The following is a 22,922-nucleotide window of genomic DNA, read 5'->3' as shown; positions in this document are numbered from 1 at the left end:
ATGAGTGGGAATTAAACATGCTAAACTCTCTACATACAGGGTGCATTTCTGTTTTCCTCCTTTCCTGTGCAAGAGTTCAGGTCCACTTTAAGCAGGATTGAACTTCATCCCAATCAGTAGCCAAAACCGGCTTTCCCGTGAGAAATCTTTCTCTTTTTCTCAAATGGATCATGGGGGGGGGGGGTCTGTATGGCTGATGGTCATAAGTTTGCTGTTTGCTTGTTGCATTGTGGGAAATAGCAGCTGTTTCCAATTGTCAAGCAAGCAGTATCTCCCTCTGTGCATAGAACTGTGACTAAACATTCCGTAAAGACCACCTGGCAGGGCTAAAAATATCACCAACTGTGATACATTTCAGAATGTAAATCGAGGGGAAAGATTTTACAATAGGCAAACACTGACTAGTATAGAAAGCGTGTTTTTTTTTTTTTTTTTTTTTTTTTTTTTTTTTTATAATTTTCATTACATTGTCTTCACTATAGTTCCTCTTCAACCACTTACCGACCGCCCACTGCGCAGGGGCGGCCGGAAAGTGGATCCCGCAAGGACCGCCGCATGCACAGAAGCGGCGGTCCTTGTAGGGGCATGGGCTGAGCGATCGTGTCATCCGCGATCCTCCACTGGCGACTGGCTCCGCCCCCCTCGTGCTGTAACCCGCCGGCCGTTCGGAAGCACCGGCGGATTACAAGGAACCCGGATCGCCGCATACAGGCTGCCTCCTGCCCTGGTGGTCCCAGTGTCCGAGAGGACCACCAGGGCAGGCTGCAGCCACCCCAGTCTGCACCCAAGCACACTGATTTCTCCCCCCCTGCCCCCTGATCGCCCACAGCACCCCTCAGACCCCCCCCCCCTGCCCACCCCCCAGACCACTGTTTGCACCCAATCACCCCCCCAATCACCCAACAATCACTCCCTGTCACGATCTGTCAACGCTATTTTTTTTTTTTTTTTTTTTTTATTCCCTAAACTGCCCCCTGCTTCATCCTGATCACCCCCCAGAACCCCCCCCCCCCCCCTGTGTGCTGTATGCATCTATCCCCCTGATCACCTGTCAATCACCGATCAATCACCCCCTGTCACTGCCACCCATCAATCAGCCCCTAACCTGTCTCTTGTGGGCAATCTGATCACCCACCCACACCAATAGATCGCCCGCAGATCCGACGTCAGATCACCTCCCAAGTGCAGTGTTTACATCTGTGCTCTACCCTAAACACCCACTAATTACCCATCAATCACCCCCTATCACCACCTGTCACTGTTACCCATCAGATCAGACTCTAATCTGCCCCTTGCGGGCACCCAATCACCCCCCCCCCCCCCCACACCAAATCGCCAGTGCAATATTTACATCTGTTCTTCCCTGTAATAACCCACTGCCACCCGTCAATCACCCCCTGTCACTGCCACCCATCAATCAGCCCCTAACCTGCCCCTTGCGGGCAATCTGATCACCCACACCAATAGATCGCCTGCAGATCTGATGTCAGATCACCTCCCAAGTGCAGTGTTTACATCTGTTCTCTACCATAAACACCCACTAATTACCCATCAATCACCCCCTGCTACCTATCAGATTAGACCCCTATCTGCCCCTAGGGCACTCAATCACCCGCCCACACCCTCAGACCCCAGCCCTGATCACCTCGCCAGTGCATTGCTTGCATCTATTCCCCCCTCTAATCACACCTTGAGACACCCATCAATCACCTCCTGTCAACCCCTAGCACACCTACCCATCAGATCAGGCCCTAATTTGCCCCGTGTGGGCTCCTGATCACTCGGCCAAACCCTCAGATCCCCCTCAGACCCCCTTCCGATCACCTCCCCAGTGCATTGATTGCATCTATTTTCCCCTCTAACCACCCCCTGAGACACCCATCAATCACCTCCTGTCACCCCCCCCCCCCCCCCGCTAGCACTCCTATCCATCAGATCAGGCCCAATACAACCTGTCATCTAAAAGGCCACCCTGCTTATGACCGGTTCCACAAAATTCGCCCCCTCATAGACCACCTGTCATCAAAATTTGCAGATGCTTATACCCCTGAACAGTCATTTTGAGACATTTGGTTTCCAGACTACTCACGGTTTTGGGCCCGTAAAATGCCAAGGCGGTATAGGAACCCCACAAGTGACCCCATTTTAGAAAAGACACCCCAAGGTATTCTGTTAGGTGTATGACAAGTTCATAGAAGATTCTATTTTTTGTCAAGTTAGCGGAAATTAATTTTTTTTTTTTTTTCACAAAGTGTCATTTTTCACTAACTTTTGACAAAAAATAAAATCTTCTATGAACTCGCCATACACCTAATGGAATACCTTGGGGTGTCTTCTTTCTAAAATGGGGTCACTTGTGGGGTTCGTATACTGCCCTGGCATTTTAGGGGCCCTAAACCGTGAGTAGTCTAGAAAACCAATGCCTCAAAATGACCTGTGAATAGGACGTTGGGCCCCTTAGTGCACCTAGGCTGCAAAAAAGTGTCACACATGTGGTACCGCCATACTCAGAAGTACCGTAGTATAATGTGTTTTGGGGTGTATTTTTACACATACCCATGCTGGATGGGAGAAATCTCTCTGTAAATGGACAATTGTGTGTAAAAAAAAAAAAATCAAACAATTGTCATTTGCAGAGAGATTTCTCCCACCCAGCATGGGTATGTGTAAAAATACACCCCAAAATACATTATACTACTTCTCCTGAGTACGGCAATACCACGTGTGGCACTTTTTTGCAGCCTAACTGCGCTAAGGGGCCCAAAGTCCAATGAGCACTTTTAGGCTTTACAGGGGTGCTTACAAATTAGCACCCCCAAAATGCCAGGACAGTAAACACCCCACAAATGACCCCATTTTGGAAAGTAGACACTTCAAGGTATTCAGAGAGGGGCATGGTGAGTCCGTGGCGGATTTAATTTTTGTTTTTTTTTTCACAAGTTAGCAGAAATGGAAACTTTTTTTTTTTTTTTTTTTTTTTTTTTTTTTTTTTTTTTCCTTCTTGTCACAAACTGTCATTTTCTGCTAACTTTTGTGACAAAAATCTTCTATGAACTCAGCTAACTTGTGACAAAAAATATCTTCTATGAACTCACTATGCCTCTCAGTGAATACCGGTACTTTGGGATGTCTTCTTTCCAAAATGGTGTCATTTGGGGGGTATTTACACTATCCTGGAATTCTAGCCCCTCATGAAACATGACAGGGGGTCAGAAAAGTCAGATGCTTGAAAATGGGAAAATTCACTTTTTGCACCATAGTTTGTAAAACGCCATAACTTTTACCCAAACCAATAAATATATGCTGAATGGGTTTTTTTTTTTTTTTCAAAAACATGTTTGTCCACATTTTTCGTGCTGCATGTATACAGAAATTTTACTTTATTTGAAAAATGTCGTCAGCACAGAAAGTTAAAAACATTTTTTTGACAAAATTCATGTCTTTTTTGATGAATATAACAATAAGTAAAAATCGCAGCAGCAATCAAATAGCACCAAAAGAAAGCTTTATTAGTGACAAGAAAAGGAGCCAAAATTCATTTAGGTGGTAGGTTGTATGAGCGAGCAATAAACCGTGAAAGCTGCAGTGGTCTGAATGGGAAAAAAAAGTGCCTGGTCCTTAAGGGGGGTAAAGCCCACGGTCTTCAAGTGGTTAAGTAGTTATTAGAATTGGAACACTTTTTTTTTTTCCAAAGCTGTTTCTTAGAAAACAGTATTCCAAGTGATTAAGGGCCCTTTTCCACTTGCAATCGCTAGCGTTCACGCTGAACGCTAGCGATTGCTGAATCGCAAAGCCGGCGATTTCCCGACGTTTGCGGCCGCGATTTTGCTATGCACTGCATAGCAAAATCGCAGCAAATATCGCTCCTTTGCGATTCAGCCAGCGCAAACGCGCTGGTGGAAAAGGGCGCTTACAGTCATCAGTGCATTTGTACAGTCATTTTTAAAACAATTGTCAGGTGGGTTTTTTTTTTCTTTTTTTTTTTCCCTTTGAAAACAAGTTGAAACAAGTGTAATCAGTAAGTGGCTTATCTCCTAATCATCCATTTACTGTTCACTGTAAAGGGCCTTGAGGTGTGTGTGTGTTTTACACATGCATAACACCTTGTAAACATAATGTCCACTCTCCTCTTCCGAGTGTGCTCCCCACGTGGTTGCCACTTTACTGCACGAGGCATGCGTGTAATGTCACATATGTGCTCTGCATGCAACCCGCTGGCAACCCTGTGGGGTGCTAGACCAGAAGAGGAGTGCAGACACTGGACATGTAAAGTATTAATGAATGGGGAGGGGGGTACATGTTCAAGGGGGTGAGAGGACAGCAACTGGGTTTTCATCCACGATTATACAATCCCGTTACCGCACTGCATCTGATGAGCATGTCGGCCCTAGGTTTTACAGCATGTCTGATAAATTGGTCCGGGACCAAATTGGTCAAATCATGGGCATGCTTTTGGCTGCACCAATTTTTATCTGACTCAATAATTATTAAATTGGATGGTTGATCAACCATCAAATCTACAGATGTATAGCCAACTTGGTCCTCCTGCAGACATTCTTTATATAAGGTAAACCTATCCAACAACAAATTTAGTTGGCTCACCTCCATGGTTCCTATTTCCTCTATGGTTACTCGGCAGAGTTGTCATGTTGCATCTGAGCATGAAGCAGTCAGCTACAATGGTGCTTTCCAGTCGCTGATGAAACTAGGAAAGGAAAAGGGGTGTTAGTAAACGGAATTGGAGCAGACTCTAGTGTTTTCCTCTGCTCCTCTGCTCTATGCTGGTAACAGATTATACACATCCTGCCTCTAAGGCTGCTGTTAGAGAATAAGGCAGGGGTCACACTTGGAGGAATTGCACGTGGGTTTCCCACATGCAGCACCACATCAGATGTGACAGCCCATGTTTCATCAATTAGTGGGGTCACATTTAGTGCAGTTCCTGCATGTGGGAAATATACTTGCTACCTGAACTACTTTATTACATACAGAGTGCAATTCCCATTGCTGTCAGTCTGCTGACAGTAAGCTGAACGCTGCAGAAAACGCACTACAAAGGGCAAAATGGCTGCAGAAACTGTTTGCTTGTCTGTGTGAACCAGCCATTATTTCCCTTGCAGTCCAAGTCTTCATAATATTTTAATTACCAGAACACTGGGCTTCATTAGGGAAGAGGTGAATGCTTTGCTTCCCTACTAAAATGTTGGCATGGTTTTGCTGCTTGCAAACTAAATGATTTGGGCTATTTAGTGGCACTGTTTTTAATCTAATTTTAGAGTTTGATGTATGGCTTTACATTAGCAGGTGGTAACCAGCTGTCACCTTGTGGATGAAGATTTTGACTATGGTTGATCTTGAAGAATATAAATCTTTGCTTGATTCTATCTTGACCATGGCACGGTGACTGTATGCAGAGAAGGGCCTTAAAACTGCAAATATCTGATTTGATAATTTTGGTGGGTATCACCATATATCATTAAAGGGGCACTACAGCGAAAAACTATAAAATTTAAAATGTGCAAACATATATACAAATAAGTACATTTTTCCAGAGTAAAATGAGCCATAAATTACTTTTCTTCTATGTTGCTTTCACTTACAGTAGGTAGTAGAAATCTGACAGAAGTGACAGGTTTTGGGCTAGTCCATCTCTTTATAAGGGATTCTCAGGGATATATTTATTTTCAAAAGCACTTGGTGAATGGCAGTTGCTCTGTCCAACTGCCCAAAAACTGTAGGGAGCAGGGAAGCTGGCCAGCATCAATGTTTTTTAGGGAATATCTTAATAAAGAATAAAAGCCTTGCTGAGAATCCCCTATGAAGAGATGGACTAGTCCAAAACCTCACTTCTGTCAGATTTCTACTGCCTACTGTAAGTAACAGCATTATAGGAGAAAAGTAATGTATGGCTCATTTTACTCTGGAAAAAAATGTACTTATTTGTATATGTTTTCACATTTTAAATTTTACATTTTTTTTCGCCGTAGTGCCCCTTTAAATGTTTGACTTCTGCTTTAACCAGCTTTCTCCTGCTTGTACCATACAAAGCTGTGGGAATCCACTCAAGTGCTCAGTACTAGATTTTCATTAGTTTCAGCATTTTTGAATGCAGTATCTAAACTATGATAGTCTAATTCTTAGGATACTATAATTTGTAGTAGATCAGGTATACAACAAACCTCTTCCAAATATTTACTTATTCCGACACTTTTTAACAGTAGATACTGGGCAAGGTTTCTGCAGAAATGTAGTCTTTGATCAAACTGCCACAGCTACGATCATGGTTTTGCGCTGCCCAATGTAGTACAGAGCTGTGCACCGGCACTTGCCTTACACACTACCCCCATCATTCCCACCAGCATCAATTGGACAAAGTATGGTCAATGGTAAATTATTTTATTTAGATCTGATGTATATTTTTAACGTCTGGTCTGTTTTGAAATAGTGTGTAGTGTAGGCCTACCTTGAATAGTGTGTAGTAGTCTTAAAACAAAAATCTGACGAAGTCCCTCTATGCTTTTTGTTTCTTTGGCATTTGATTTGATGCATTAGATTACTGCATCTGTTTCATAATTCACAGCATAATTCACAGATCCAAGGGCTCTTTGCTGCATGTACAATAAACGGCAATGGAACAGCCTTGAACAAGAAAAAGCAGGATAAGCTGCTAGAATCGCTTGAAACTGAGGGTTGAATTTCTCTCTGGCAGTACAGGTGTTAAACCAGTTAGGATGAAAATGTTGGTGCCTTGTGCTTCTGTAGCAGTGTAGTGGAAGGGAGACCGGCAGGTGTGGGGAGTGCAGCTGTGAAGTACAGTGTCTTCAGAAGATTTACATCATGAAAGAACCTGTTAGTCTGTGAGCAACTTTCTCTGCCATCTGTCAGTGGACAAGTTCAAAGTTCAAAATGGTGTTTAGCTTATGCTAAAAGTTTACAAAAAGTGGTGGTACAGTATTGGACATGAAAATGTTTAAGGTAGCCACACCTTTAGCGATGATGGGCAAATTAGACCCAAGAGAAAAATCGCTCTGAATCTGATTAGTGATCTGTCAGCTGCCCATACACCACAGGCCAATTTCCTATGGATTTCGTGCTGAAATCGATCAGTAATCTGCCTTGTTAAACTGCATCTGCTGCTTCGCCAGCCCGATGCTGGCCTCCCTAATGTCAAATGTGCCCGCCTGGTGCACTATACTTTACCTGTCCATGTCAGCTGCTGGCTCTGCCCTCTGTCAGCAATCTTCATACTCTCCTCACATGGTTGCAGGCATATACGTAGGTGCGTGTGTGATGTCACGCACGCCCACGTTGCTCTGGCAACCATGTTGGGTGGGTGCATGCGGATTGCGGCCGGAGCCAGTGGCAGACACTGAGAGGTAAAGCATAGTGCACTGGGTGGACACATTTGACATTAGGGGAACAGTGCCGGGGGGGGGGGGGGGGGGGGTTTGGTTACATTCATACCACTATAGTTTGCTGCTGCTGCACACCCGATCAACCATGACAGCCTGACTCCCTGCAGCATGTCTGATCGATACATTCGACTGATTTAGTCTCGAAATTGGTCACATCATTGCTTGGACATGCTCTTGACTGCAGATTTTCATTCAATAATTGAGTCAATTGGTTGATCGACCAAGTCGATAGATGTATGACTGCCTAACTCAGGAAACCTTCTGCATCTAGGAGCTTGATGGTCTGTTTAGGGTATGTCACACCATTACTGTGTGGCAGAGATTCCTAACTCTTAGAAAGATCAATCGGCAGTGGCTGCAGTACTCTCCACCAATTCTGTGCAGGCTTGTCACCTTGCTGACTTTCCCTTGGCAAGTCGGTGGGGGATTTAATAAATTATGATAGACTTTATATTTGCTGTGGCTGTTGACTAGGCATCCATTTTCTGCATTATAGAATGGCTAAGAACTTATTACACCCTCTGTTGTAACATACATCAGAAAGACAGCTAGATATAACACATCAGACCTCCATTAATCATGAAAAAATGATCACCTTTATTGAATTTAGTCAAATTAAAAACTATTAAAACGAGTAATCGCTGGAATATAAATACATCAATAGTGTGATGCATAATTGGCAAACATTAAATCATGACATGGGCTATGGGCTAGTATGGGTGACCAAATATCTAATTCGCATAAACTATTACAATACAGAAAGGTGGGCTCCAATAACAATATTCTCATAGAGCGTACATTTGCTTTGGGCAGGGCTTTTTGGTGCAGGGTGAGCCTAATAACTGCTCACCCTGCTGCCTCAAGGGGGGGGGGGGAATGGTGTGTTTAAATACCTTTCCCCCTCCAAGTTGTAGCAACCCAGAGGGAGAAGTAAACTGGGGTCGGATCCCCAAATTGCTTGGGCGTGGACTATAACATTACTGCTATAGGCAATCTGTGGCGCTACGTGAAGCAAAGCAGGATGCCAAAAAGTCCTGCTTTGCCAACAGGGGGTTGGCTACTAAAATTTTCACCTTAGAAACTTTGAGCTTGCATGTATTGGTAAACTATCCAGCAACATGCTTCAAAAGTGATTATATGTGACATGGTTAACCCTATCGGTGTTCCTCTTCAGAAGAATGTTCTAGATTTCTTGCTTTTGTGATGTGGGTATTTCTGTCACACACTAATCAAATGCATATTTTTTTTTTTTTTTTTTTTGTGTGGCGTGGGGCTTGATTTCCCTGCCTGCATGCAGATAGATCAGTATTCAACAGAACATATAGAAATGGCATTTGAAGTTTTGGGCAATCTGCATTCAACCACTTTGAATCATGGCCTCTGCTTATTCTGAAGTAGTGTATTGTGGTCTGACTTTTTGCACATGTAGAAGTTGTTCCCTTAAATTTTGTTTCCATATTAGCAAGGTAATGCTATACTCAAGTGCTTTTGTAGAGGGATTTTCATTTTCTTGTTGAGCCCGCCATACTTAATCATGGTGGTTCTGGCCACGGCTGTCAAGACATGGAGTCAGAGCAATTTTTGGGCCCTCGAGTCAGCTGCTGGCTCCGGGCTCTTCATTACTCTCCTCAGTTGCCAGTCTGCGCAAGAGAAGTGCGTCGTGTTCGGATCTCTGGCGACTGCTTGAGAGATATGTAAATGGCGCACTTCACTTGCATCAGACTGGCTGTGACTGGAGGAAGTAACGGGACCCGGTACAGAAGACTGACAGGACTGAGGACGGCAGTGGGGAAGCAATCTGAGCGCATGGGGCTGGAGGAAGCCCCAGGTATGTTAGAAAACAATTTTTTTTTCCTTTAGAGCATAAATGTCAACAAATTTGTAACTTTTTTGAAGACTAGACATTTTCCAGAGGGCCGGTTCACACGGATGCTTGGCATCTAAACATTCATATTCAAGTGAATGGGAGCATTTAGCATCGCTTGATTATGCAAACACTGTGTTCCAATCCCGGGTGTATCCCCCACCCCACCTTCCACCACCCCCAGTCGTTTCAGGCGACCCTGGACGATGCATGCGCCGTCCAGAGTCTATTCACCCCTGCGTCTTCACGTCTCCTTGTGGGGACAAAAACAGACGATCTTGATGGATGCCGACGATCGCCCGCAGGAGAGCCTGGCGCCTCCCCCACACACTCTGTTTATGTGAGCCTATTACAAGCTGGTTAGTTTGTTTGTAAACCCTGCCTAAAACTGTTAACCACCCTGGCGTTCTGATTAAATCGCCAGGGTGGCTGCGGGAGGGTTTTTTTTAAATAAAAAAAAAACTATTTCATGCAGCCAACTGAAAGTTGGCTGCATGAAAGCCCACTAGAGGGCGCTCCGGAGGCGATCTTCCGATCGCCTCCGGCGCCCAGAATAAACAAGGAAGGCCGCAATGAGCGGCCTTCCTTGTTTTGCTTATATCGTCGCCATAGCGACGAGCGGAGTGACGTCATCGACGTCGTGACGTCAGCCGCCTCCGATCCAGCCCTTAGCGCTGGCCGGAACTTTTTGTTCCGGCTACGCTGGGCTCAGGCGGCTGGGGGGACCCTCTTTCGCCGCTGCTCGCGGCGAATCGCCGCAGAGCGGCGGCGATCAGGCAGCACACGCGGCTGGCAAAGTGCCGGCTGCGTGTGCTGCTTTTTATTTCATTAAAATCGGCCCAGCAGGGCCTGAGCGGCAGCCGCTGGCGGTGTTGGACGAGCTGAGCTCGTCCAGACCGCTCAGCTGGTTAATTACAAGCCAGGATTGCAGCAGGGAGTGGCAGAAACAGCACAGAGGGGCACAGGGGAACATAAGGAATAGAATGGTATGCTTTTTAGTGTAAGAATATTAGAGTACAGATTCTCTTTAAAAGATAAGGCTTTGACCTGTGTAATTTTATAACTTCAGAAGTCTGAAAACAAAACATCTAGGTAATAGGTGTAATCTTTTAAGGGCTAATTATAAAGCTACTAATAGAAGCTAATAGCAAAAGCACATAAAACCATACAGTATGCCATGTGCCTTACGATACAAGAATTGGGTAGCCATGTGCTCCCCCATCCTTCTCAGCCATGCAGGAGTTAAAAGAATTAAAAAGCCTAAGGCCTCTTGCACACTACATGCGATTTTTGTGGTATAGTAGCATAATCTTGAATTTTAAAGTACTTTTTTTTTTTTTTTTTTTTTTTTTATCTATCTAATGGTTCAGGAAATGTAGTTACAAGGCTAGAGCATGGGTCAGGTATGTGTGCAATATAGTAGGAGCATTTCTTTGCTGCTGTTCTGTGTAGAGAGCAGTTGGCATGGAAAAGGTTTCTTCCCTGTGCAGTGTCTGGCACGAACTTCTCAAGCCTGTGGGGATGGATAGCATTGTGCTTAGGCCTCGTTCACATCAGGGCCGTTTCTGTGCGCTTTCCACAGCGCACTGCCCTGTGCGTTCAGCAAGGTATTGATTTTTCCATGTAACTAAATGTAGCTGGTTCACATCTATGCGCTGCGCTGAGCAGCGTTACAGAAACGTAGTGTTGCAGGCATTTCTGTGCGTTGAGCTGGAAAGCGCACAGCAATGCAAGTGAATGGGTCCGCTTTTTTAGCGCATAGAAGCGCGTACAAGCGCATAGAAGCGCATGCGTTTTTTACCCCTAATTGGAGAAAAAAATACATTTACATACAAAAACAAAGTTTTATTGACAACTGCTGCTGGTACAACAAGCAAAACGTGCTTTAAAGAAGCGCAGCGCAACGCACAGAAACGCGGACTAAAGCGCGCACAAGCGCATGCGTTTTTTACCATGCGCTTTAACACGTTTTTCAGCGCAGCAGATGTGAACGAGGCCTTAGAAATAGTAACTGCCTGTACACTGATTACAACTTCACTCTGTCTTAGGGTCAGGTTACATGTATCTGTATGCTTGCATATGGAGGTGTTCTATATTTATGACCCACGTGGTAGTCTGAGTGGAATAGAATGACATACATCTCTACATTAGATGCCAGGATTGCCACTGTATACATCAAGTCAAAATGTAGAGAGCAAGTAAGGCCATAATTCAGTATTAATTCACAGAATATCTATACTAGGCAGCATGATTATAGGGTTCCTGAAGGATGGGCTTAGCATGACATTCTCATTCTACTGAATTTTTAACTTCATGCAATCAGTTGTTGAAGAATCAAAAAGCTGAAATGTTCTTGTGCCTTTATGATGCTGGATATGCTTAGCGTTGTGAAAAGGGCCAATACCGAATCCAGAGGCAGAAAGATGATTTAAAAAAAAGCCTACTACCTGAACCAGGTCTTCTCCTGGAGTCTAACTATCCGCTTCTTGCTGTCCCTCTTAGCTCCGTTCCTCTGTTCGTAGGGACTTTTTTTTTTTTTTTTTTTTTTTTTTTTTTTTTAGATGGCTGCAAACCTGGGGTCACAATGCTGCAGCATCTCAACCTACTAAGATCTGCACTGTAAAAACAGAAGTGGTGTTCCAAATACCGAATTGGGCTTCTACAAGAGTGCCTTTCCTGCAAAGCAGGGCTGTGGAGTCGGTACAAAAATCCTCCGACTCCTCAGGTTAGGATTCCACCGACTTCTCGACTCAGATGCCTCTAATTTGCGTATTACAATTTTGTTGATTGAAAGTATGTAACATGAAATGCATCTCTTAACTGCCAGCGCTTAGAAATTTTAAGACAACTGAAGTGAGAGGGATGTGGAGGCTGCCATAATTATTCCCTTTTAAATAATCGTCTGCCTCTAATGCTTTTAGTCATAGACTAAAACTAGTCCTTGGTAAGAGTACTTGTAGAAGGTACAGACAAGAACAAGGAATATCTATCAGGCCCTAGGCAATGTGACTGTGGGTACTCTGCAGGGAAATGAGGGGATTCTTCCCTTACTACACATTCTTCATGCACTATCTGAACATGGATCAAGTCCTAGGCAATATAACTGGGTGCATGTAAGAGTCATGTGCAGGTACTCTGCAGGAGAATGAGGCTATTCTTCCTCTATTACACATTCTTCAGGTACAATCTGAACCAGGTTTATGGGTGACAGACAACACCTCTATGTTCAATGTGCACAACATTCTCAGTGGATTCTCTGCAGCCCTGTAGAGAGTGCATATGTAGAGTATAGTACTACTGTGTAACCAAGTAAACCTGAGACAGATGAAATTAAAGTTTTATACATGCCTGGGGCTTCCTTCAGCCCCCTTCAGGCTAATCAGTCCCACGCTGTCCTCCGCCACCTGGATCTTCTGCTATGGATCCAGGTACTTGAGCCAGTTGGGCGTATTGCGCATGCACACACTCTGCCGCCGGGAGCGTACTACACCTGCACAACACTATTGCGCAGGTGCAGAACGCTCCTGGCTGTGGAAGCGGCATGCGGCCGGACTGCACTGACTGGCTAAATTACCGGGACTCCTAGCAGAAGATCCAGGTGGTGAAGGACAGCGAGGGACTGATTGGCCTGAAGGGGGCTGGAGGAAGACACAGGTATGTGTAAAACATTTCTTTTCATCCGTCTCAGGTACCCTTTAATTCGTAGTCACCAAACCAAATTTTAACCTCTCAAATTAGTTCATTTCATGAGCAAAGGGAGTGCATAAACCAGCATCAACGCAGAATTTCCATCTCATTGACCATCTCTATTAGTGACACAGCTACACATCGGGCTTTATTCTTACAGCATAGATGTTGTTTAGTATATATAAAATATTCCTGTGTACACATCATAATCTAAATATGTGTAGCTGACTTTAAAAATACAGGGACTGCTTGATTGAAGCAGCACAAGTAACTAATTTTTGATTGGTTTATTTCATTTTTGTGGACTAAGCACAGATATTACTGTGTATATATAATTTATGATGTCTATTATCTGAGAAATAGAACATTTTATCATATTTTCTATTTTAATTAGTTTTTAAATTCATTAGGAGTAGGTGCATTTTTTTTTTTTATATTTTTATTTTTTTTTCCCCCCCCAAAACCCAAAAATTGCTCTGACTCCACGACTCCGACTCCACAGCCCTGCTGCAAAGGACACCCATTAGGATGCTTCCTGGCTGTCCTACTGATCTTCTCCCTCTAAGGCCTAGTTCACACCACAAAATGCAATTGCTTAGTGTTTGCGATTTTGATTTTGCAAAAAGATATTTAAAGGAATATGGGTTTTTGCACATTCTTTAAAGAAAAAATCGCTTTAAAATTTGTACAGGCATCACGTTTTAACTTTCTCAAACGAAATGCTGCAGTGAGCACTCCATTATAGGGTGATGCTGCTATAGTGCTTTGGTGATCGCCATACTGCGTACAGTCTCTCAGTGTGAACCAGCCCTAATCGTTATAGCCATAGACCCTGGCTGGAACAAACATGCAGATGAGATTTTCTGACCCAAGTTTGTCGGATTCATTGATACTGCCCCTTTTTTTTTTTTTTTTTTTTTTTTTAAGAGCACAAAGTTGGTCAAGATGCTGTCGTATCGTGCATCTAAAAATTAACCAGCAGCTTCTGTAGAAGGTTAGCGCGCCTTCGCTTTCTCAAAATCTAGTGGTGTTATGCTTTACCAATTACAGATAAAGCATTGTCAGCCCAGTGCAGGTCATCTGCAATAGTAGCTCCTAAAGACTTGGTGTAACTGTCGGGCATTTAATGAAAAATCAATTCTTTAGTTTTATCTGGTAAACAAGTAATATGGATTCTAACCAGGCAATCCAAAAGTTAAAATCACTTACTTTTCTTGTTAAATGATCATTCCCTTGTACCTGACTTTTATTTGGTACACAAAAAAGAAAGTTGCAGGGCATGCTTGGTTGTCCTTTTTTGCTTCTCTACTACCCCTCAGACTTCACTAATGCATCCTGATTGGCTGCAGCCTTTTTCATTCCTGTTTTCCCCTCCCACACCTCTGTTCCTCTTTGATTGGCCAGTATTTCTCATGCTGAGACAATTCACTTTCTATAGTGAAGGGTGTGCAAATCAGGCAGAGGAGAGTAAGGGAGGAAATTACATCAGGATTGGCTTCAAAATAGCCACAGTTAACATAGGAAATGCCAAGAAGTTTTTTTTTTTTTTTTTTTTTTTTTTTTTTTCTGTAGAAAAATCACTTATCAAAATGTGGACAGTGCAATATACAGTATGTTATATAAGTAGAGCAAGTATTGTGTTTGTGTGTGTTTTTTTTTTTTTTTTTTCCTGAGATGGTATGGCTGACAGCTCCTCTTTAAAGCTGGACAGCCTCTGCATTGATCATTATTGGTATGTGATTGGTCTTTTTGATGGTTCTTAGAGAACGAGATACGAAGAGCATAACAGATTTATACATAGCTGGGGCTTCCTCCAGCCCCATCAGCCTGGATCACTCTCATGCCGCCTTTCTCTACTGCCTCTATCCACCGGTACCGGGTCCCGTCATTTCGGCCAGTCGACGCAAACGCAGTGCGCTCCCTTCGTACTGTGCATGCATAAAGAGCTGGAGGGACCCCGTGCGCATGCAAAGACTGGTTGCGTCTGGCTGAAGTGACGGGACCTGGTACCAGCGATAGAGGCAGCAAAGGACGGCGGTGTGGGAGTGATCAATGCGGATGGGGCTGGAGGAAGCCCCAGGGATATATAAAATCATTTTTTTTTGGGGGGGGGGGGGGTTCCCTTTAAGTCCAGAATAACTTCTTTTGTTTTTAACAAGGACCTGACTGCGTGGTGTGACATTAACAACCTAACTTATTCCCTGTATGCAACTTCCTTGTCTGATATAAACCCAATGACAGTCGTATCACCTGCAAATTTTAACAATTGTTTAATGAAAGGAATACTAAAGTGTTAGAACATTGAATCAGCCAGCTTGTTGCTCTGCCACCTAAATACCAGCTCACTAGGTGCCCAGGATTTTTTCAGTTATGTGACAGTGTATCCTGAGATCTTGCTCTCACTTGCTAGCACTTGTTCATTCAATGTAATATTTTGAGTCATTGTGACCTCCCACAGTAATAGAAGTATCTGTGTTGGAAGGCCACCTACTTACCGTAGTGTAAACGAGCCCTAATAACAGGTTATCTGGTTTTGCCATGGCTATATGGAAGACCCGATTAGGTTTCTGTGTCTTAAGATGCATTAGAAAAGAAAATTCCAAAAGTTTACTTTCATTCAGTTTTTGTGACTGCAGCTGCTCTAGTCCTCGTTTGTTTGTTTGTTTGTTTTTTTTCCCCTTCCAGGTAAGATATGGCACTCTGCCAGAGTTGACATGCCCTTTCCTATTGATCACTGCAGGAGGCCAATCATAGATGTAGAATGCTGCATTCCTACAATGTTTAAAAAAAAAAAAAAAGCTATGGTCCTGCAACTATATACCGGTATCTAAACTATATATGCCTGCTACCAATGGAAAGCCCATTTGGATTTTTTTGTTACAAAGCAGTGGTATTGTAATAGTCGGGCAAGAAGGGCTTTCACAGAATGTTTGAAGACCTGCTTACTACAAACCAGACCACATTGATGCTAATCTAAGCAAATGATAAAGCCCATACCCACCTCACAAATTTATTACACCATATTCTTCTGACCAGCAATTTTTGAGCGATTGTTTCTGCAATCTAGCGACATGAGTACAGGCTTGTAATTAAGTGAACTACGCTTCGCGACGCATGGCGATAACATCACAGTGGATCTTTAAAATCCCCAACTACTCCCACACAAAGTGCTGTAATAGTTTGCACGCCTGATGTGTGCCATCGCGTGTTCCCACGGACAGGATGGTTTGTCGGCCCGCTTCGCTGTGAGGTTCCCTCATCCATCCTCAGGTGAGTATTCAGCTTTACATTAATACTACCCTGACCTTTTCTTCCTTCTCAGGCTGGTAATATTTTTGCATGAAGGTCTTTCCATGACCATATTGAGTGGCTAAAGATATCCACGGCCAAGCTTGCACAACTGAAATCAGTGCTTCTAGGTTTTCAATGTGTCCAGGTTGAAATGTAAAAAAAAATAGTGCAAACCTACTTTTTTTTAATTTTTTTTTATTTTTTTTCCCTTTCCCTCACGCATGGAACTCCTCAGACTAGCCAGTTTTATGATGCCTATGTCTGTAGGTAGTGGATGGATGAATCTCCCTTTCCTGCCAGTCAAATGCCTTGCTCAAGTGGGTGAAAGCAATGTACAAGGGAATCTTTTGCTCTCTACATTGTAGTTGGCTGTGGGAAAAGATCATATCCTCTATCTGCTAGGAAGCAAACCTTTCCAGGATTTATAAAAGTCCTTGCTATGGGAGAGTTCATTCGACTGCCATAGCATAAACTGTAATTTGTAAACCCTCCAGTAACTGTCACTGCATTTGATAACTCAAACAGGAGTTATAAATTACACCACATCACTGCAAATGTTTAGCAAATATTTCGCTTTTTTTTTTCTTTCCTCCTCTGTTTTAGGTGCGGGCTGAAAACATTTGCCCCCTAATACGTCCAGTGCGAGTTTGCTGCCTGCTCTCCAGGGCTCTTCAACTTTTAGTAAATCAACCACAATGTTCCTTAACATACTGCGAAATCTGTTTCATTCTAGTTAATGAAAAAGTGGGCTAAAGGTTTTAAGCCTTGTACACACCATGCAATTTTCTGTCAGATGGGTCGAATAGATAATTTCTGACATGTCCAATGTGATTTTTGTTTTTCTGATCGATTTGCATAAAGTAACCAGAAAAACTATCGGAAATCAGATCGGATCTATCGGAATTTATCTATCGACCCATCTATCTGATGGGAAATTGCATGGTGTGTACCAGGCTTTAGAGTGGCCTTCACAGTGCCCTTACTTAAACATTGTGTATCTGTAGATCTGCCACATTTAGCATATAAGAATATTTCAGAATTCAATGTGGTCCACCAGGAAGTGGGCAAAAAACCTTGCATCATGAACTTAATACGCTTGGCTGCATACAATATTTTAAAGAGGAACTGTAACATGAAAAGATCCCCTGGGGGGTACTCACCTCGGGTGGGGGAAGCCACCGGATCCTAATGAGGCTTCCCACGCCGTCCTCCATCCGTCAGGGGTCTCGCTGCAGCCCTCCGTGGAGTCCGGGCAGTGGTGACGTCAATATTTACCTTCCTGGCTCCTGCGCAGGCGCTCTGACGGCTGTCGGCTCCGAACTACACGGAAATACCCGATCGCCGTCGGGTCTGCTCTACTGCGCAGGCGCAAGTTTCCTGCGCCTGCGCAGTAGAGCGGACCCGAATGAGATCGGGTATTTCCGTGTAGTTCGGAACGGAAAGCCGCCACAGCGCCCCCGCTGGAGCCAGCAAAGGTAAATATTGAACTGACAGTCGGCACAGTCGCCGGCTGTTCGGAGGGCTGCGGTGAGACCCCCGTGGGACAGAGGACGGCGTGGGAAGCCTCATTAGGATCCGGAGGCTTCCCCCACCCGAGGTGAGTACCCCCCAGGGGATCTTTTTAATGTTACAGAGTCTCTTTAAAGCTGCACTATATGCTAAAAGTACTGTGCAAATGCTTTCTTAAAGAAAACCTGAACTGTAAATTAAGTCAAAATAAGCATACACAAGTCATACTTAAATTCCATGTAGTCTACTCCTCAGTGTCTTTCTCCTGTCCCGCGTCCTATTTGTTCACTGTGATAAAGGGAATTTTCCGTCCTCCATTTTGAAAATGGCCATTACCCATAACAGCTTTCTGGTCAGCACACAGTTAAACTGTAACATCGCCCACTTGAGCCATAGAGAAACATAGACATTACCTGGTACATCAGTTTTCCTCTCAGCTATAACTGACAGCAACTGATATTTTACTGACAGCAACTGACATATTTCAGATCTGCCAAAATATTGTCAGAACTGGAAGGGATTATTGTCAGAAGAAAATGGTGACCTTCTGAGAGGAACTGATGGCAAGGTAACTATGTAATGTTCATTTGAAGTTACCTCACGTGTTTATTTTAAATATTTTTACTCAGTACAGGTTCTATTTAAGTGTTTTGTTTTTGTTTCCTTTTAGTCCCTTATAAGATCATGGTGGATCTGGTTTTCTAAGACTTAGTCGGGTATTCTATCATACAAACGTTCCAACAAATGTTTGCATCCTTAGCCAAGTGATATCTTGTTATATGTGTATGGTGTGCAGCACACCTGCACACTTACACACAACTGATATCTTATGACTGTAGTGTTTAAGAGTTAATGTTCAGTCATGTTGATGTATTTTTAGCTGATGTTGTGTGTCTTGTAGCAGCAAATACAAGCTGCCGCGTGTAATGACGGCAGAGCAGATTCCTGGAACAGATTTTTCTTTTTGGGGAAAGAAATTGCTGTGTGTAAGAGCACATAATGTGCCTGGCTTCATAATTGTATTTCTGTGCATGCTTCTAATGTAGGCTTTTAAATTCTAGCGTATAGCAGGACTTGCTTTGTGCACTCTCAGGATGTTGCGGTCCCATTTGGGAAAGTGTTATAAAAATCCTTTAGGAACGGATGGTCTGAAAATATATGCAACTTTACTTATACATTCCTTTAAATCTTATGAATTGGTCCCTAGTGGGTTAAAGATCATGGTTTGCCAGTTGGTATGATGTAGTAGTTTAAAGCTGAGCTCTTCCTTTACCAGCATTCATTTCAGAATTCCACATGCCATGCTGTAATCTAAGGATGAAAGTGCAATGTCACTGTTTAGGAAGTGGGTACAGCAACTCCTGCCGGGAAGTGACCCATTCATCTTTATGAACTTTCGGGTGGCACACAGAGGCGAAGTAGAACAATTTGGCGCTGTAAAATTTTGGTGCACCATAGACCGCAATGAGAATTACAGCTATAGCGACGCTAAGAAGTCAATTTGGGTGCCTGCAAAAGACTGGGCCCAAATTGCTTAGAACCCGTGTAAATCGTCTGCCAGCAGTAGCTGGCAGACATCTTCCCCCCCCCCCCCTATCCATAGCGTCCTGGAGGGGGAATAGTAACGCTGCTGGGACTTATTCAGAACCTCAGTAAGCCATTTAGTGACTTCATCCTGCGCCCAAATATGGCGACGCCTTTTTTGCATGTATCCCACAGATGGGCGCGCCTTATAGATGGTCACGTTATGAGGTGGCGCACTTTAGTGCTGTACTATTGGTGGCATAGGACCAAATGGCCATCTGACCCCAAGATATAATTCTAATAAGAGGTGATGAATAATTGCTCCCCCACGAGTTGTGCTTCAAAGTGGAATGAAACCCAGCATTTCTTCTTTGCTCTTAACCTTCCTGGCGGTAAGCCCGAGCTGAGCTCGGGCTATGCCCCCGGAAGGCACCGCTCAGGCCTCGCTGGGCCGATTTGCATAATTTTTTTTTTTTTTTTTTTTGCTGCACGCAGCTAGCACTTTGCTAGCTGCGTGCAGTGCCCGATCGCCGCCGATCCGCCGCTATCCGTCTCGCTACATGAAAGAAAAAAAAAATTAAAAAAAAATTTACTGCCCCCTGGCGGCTTTTTTTTTTTTTTTTTTTTTTTTTTTTTTTTTTTTTTTTTTTTAGTTCTACTAGAACAGCATTCAATTAGTTAAACACAGGGCTTGAAAGTTCAGTGCAGAGTAAGCTGGAAGCATCTGAAGTGGAGATAATGGTATCTTTTTACTTAGGATGTTTCACATTCCTCACTTGATACAACTGACTGTGCAGAAGCTCCAGGAAACTCAAAGCATTTCTGCCTTCAATACAAGATGAATAAAACCAGTTATGAATAAAATGCAAATGCAGCTCTCAAAGCAAAAAAACTGTACTTTTGGGAACTTGTAATTTCTAAATGAATAATACTTATGCACAAATGCAAATACAACTATATGGCATATAATAAGGTAGGAAAACATGTTTTTATTGTCAGGGTTTTATACCGCTTTAATACATATTTATGGACCGTTAACGGTTCCAAAGGGGAACCTGAAGCAAGAGGTACATTGAGGCTGCATTTATTTCCTATTAAACAATGCCAGTTGCCTGGCAGTTCTGCTGATCGTTCTGGCACCAGTAGTGTCTGAATCGCACACCTGAAACAAGCATGCAGTTAATATTGTCAGACTGTTGTCACAAACCTCTGATCTGCTGCTTATGCTTGTTCAGGGTCTGTAGCTAAAAGTATGAGGCAGAGGAACAGCAGGCAACTGGTAGTGTTCAAGGATTAAATATTGCAGCCTCCATATCCTTCTCACTTCAGGTTCCCTTTAAGTGTGATTGAAGTAGCCTGACTAGTCTCCTGAATTTTCTTCCTGTTATGGTTGCTGGGTATTGTTGGACAATTGGAGCAGGATGTATCCGCAGCGATAGTTTATTTCAGCTGTCCTTAGCTGTACAATAAGAACTGTTTTGAGTGTCCTGTCATTCTCATATTTCCTTTGGGCTTGTGCACATGAGAGAAGTTGGAACAAAATTTCCCATGTTATGAGTAATTGGAAACTGCGTTACAGAGAGCATAAGATGCTTTGAAGGGCTAATCAGTCTAAACTTTTTTTCCAGTGCTCTCATATATAGATGCATGGTCCTAGAGCTTGATTTGTTATTGCTGGAATATACCACATACAGTGTACACTTAATTTTTTTTTTTAATGGACACGGAACTAATTTGAAGGACCAAAAAGCCCTGCAGAGCATACAAGCTCCATACATACTATAATGGCCAGGATTCTAACATGGAATCCTAACATTGCATGGCGTGAGTGCTAGCCTCTGGACCTTAGCTCCTTTTTTTTTTTTGGGTTTACATTTAAAGGGGTGCTCAATCTTTGAAACTATTTTGTTTAACTAAATCTGTAAAAAATGTTTTTTTGGTTCTTTTTGTATTTTTTTTTTTTTTTTTTTTTTTTTTCCCCTCTCGTAAAAATTTCCTTAACTGGCTCCTTTAGTATTGAAAGCAAACATGAAGTTACAATCTTAGGAGGACTAAATGAATTTATAGTGAAGTTTTATGGACCACAGGGAAGTAAGTATGACTATTTTCTGAACTGCCATAACTGTATCTTGCAGTGAATCACGCATTGCTTGGGGGCCTTCTCATGCTGTATGTTATGTATTTTGATCAGATAATCAGATCTTGTGCGATTTGCTGATTGCAACCGGACAACAGTGTTATAATGTAAATCACAGAATGGTGTTTCCACTAGCACGATGCAATTCTTTGCAATCTGCAAACGCACCCACTGCTACGATTAAAGAAGAAAAATAATTGCTTTTGTTTCCTGATTTCATGTTACTTCCTTTGCTGACCAATGTTACCAACTCTATGTAGTATGAGAACTTATCTACACAATCTGTTCATAGTAGTCAAAATCTGTTGACCCTCCTAAACCATGGTGGTGGTAAAATTGGCCAATCCAAAATTGAAGGTGTACAATTTCAGATAAGAAAATAAGTCTGCATAGATGAGGACCTGATCACAAAAAATCAGAACCTCCTCAATTTTGTGGTTTCTGCATTGAAGAGGAGATGCTGTGTCAGGCTAACTGTGACCATCCCCATTTCTTACTCATCATCTTGCAGAGCACAACCACTGCTTCCTACGGTGAGACAATAGTTATGGGATTGTCACCTGATCTGGCCAATGCTCTCACCTCCATGAGTACCATGAAGCTTTGTAAATGTATTTATTGCATTTATAAAGCGCCAACATATTACGCAGTGCTGTAAAGACTAGAGATGGTTCATAATATAGTAAATCGGACTTGCATGCAAGTTGTATGCTGCAGCTTGCAATTGGGCAAATTAAATACTTCTGACTATATTGTGATTTGTCCAAATCCAAGCTGCATAATTTTTGCATTACATTGGCATGCGTGAAAGCTGGCATATCATTGACCATCGCTAGCAATTATTACTATTTGGGGTACTTTAAAGGGAACCTAAAGTGAAATAAATGTGCTCAGTTAATCTGGGGCTTCTTCCATCCCCAGGTAGTCACCCTGGTCCATTGCTGCAGTTCTGCTCTTTTCCATTTAGCTGCTGTGTCCCTCCAAAACCTGGCTGACTGGGCCAGTTGCAGGCTACTGTGCATGCATGACCCTGGAAAAGTGCATCCGATCATGCTCCTGTAGTCATGAGTGGTGCAGTTGCAGTGTTTACGAATGTCACAAGTGCAAGATTGCTCCTGTCCACACCGTACACAAAACACTGACTCTCCTGTCCAGTGGATTTGGTTTTGCCACTGACACTTGCTGTTTGGTCCAAAGCAGTTTTGAGCCCAGCAGAAGCATGGAGCACCCCATTGGTCCTGCTTCAACAGAGAATTCACATTGGTTCATGGTGGACCTATGAGAATCCTCCCTGTTGTGTAGGATTCCTGTGTTTTTGTTTTGTTTTGCTTTTACAACCCAACACTGCCCCATGCTTCAATCAGGCTCCGATCAGTTTCTGGATGATCAGCAGAGGGGTATCAACATACGAGTAGATTCTCATCTGCTGTGTGCATGTTAACTGCATTTACGCCAGCTTACCACAATGTTTGTTCATCTGCATCACACTGTAAAC

The 22,922-nt window shown here is 43.2% G+C and overlaps 1 protein-coding gene across 1 annotated transcript in view; it reads left to right on the top strand.

The window, feature by feature from the left end:
* UBE2H (ubiquitin conjugating enzyme E2 H) overlaps nucleotides 1-22,922 on the top strand; it is a 61,976-nt gene that overhangs the window by 22,223 nt on the left and 16,831 nt on the right. Inside the window, exon 2 of the mRNA XM_068275966.1 lies at nucleotides 21,305-21,381. Within this exon, the coding sequence (XP_068132067.1) occupies nucleotides 21,305-21,381 (77 nt within the window). The remainder of the gene's footprint in view (nucleotides 1-21,304; nucleotides 21,382-22,922) is intronic.

This window comes from Hyperolius riggenbachi, chromosome 3, assembly GCF_040937935.1.
Source record: "Hyperolius riggenbachi isolate aHypRig1 chromosome 3, aHypRig1.pri, whole genome shotgun sequence".
NCBI classification, from domain to species: Eukaryota; Metazoa; Chordata; class Amphibia; order Anura; family Hyperoliidae; genus Hyperolius; species Hyperolius riggenbachi.
The sequence above is the reverse complement of the archived record's forward strand: the minus strand, read 5'-3'. Positions and strand labels throughout refer to the sequence as shown.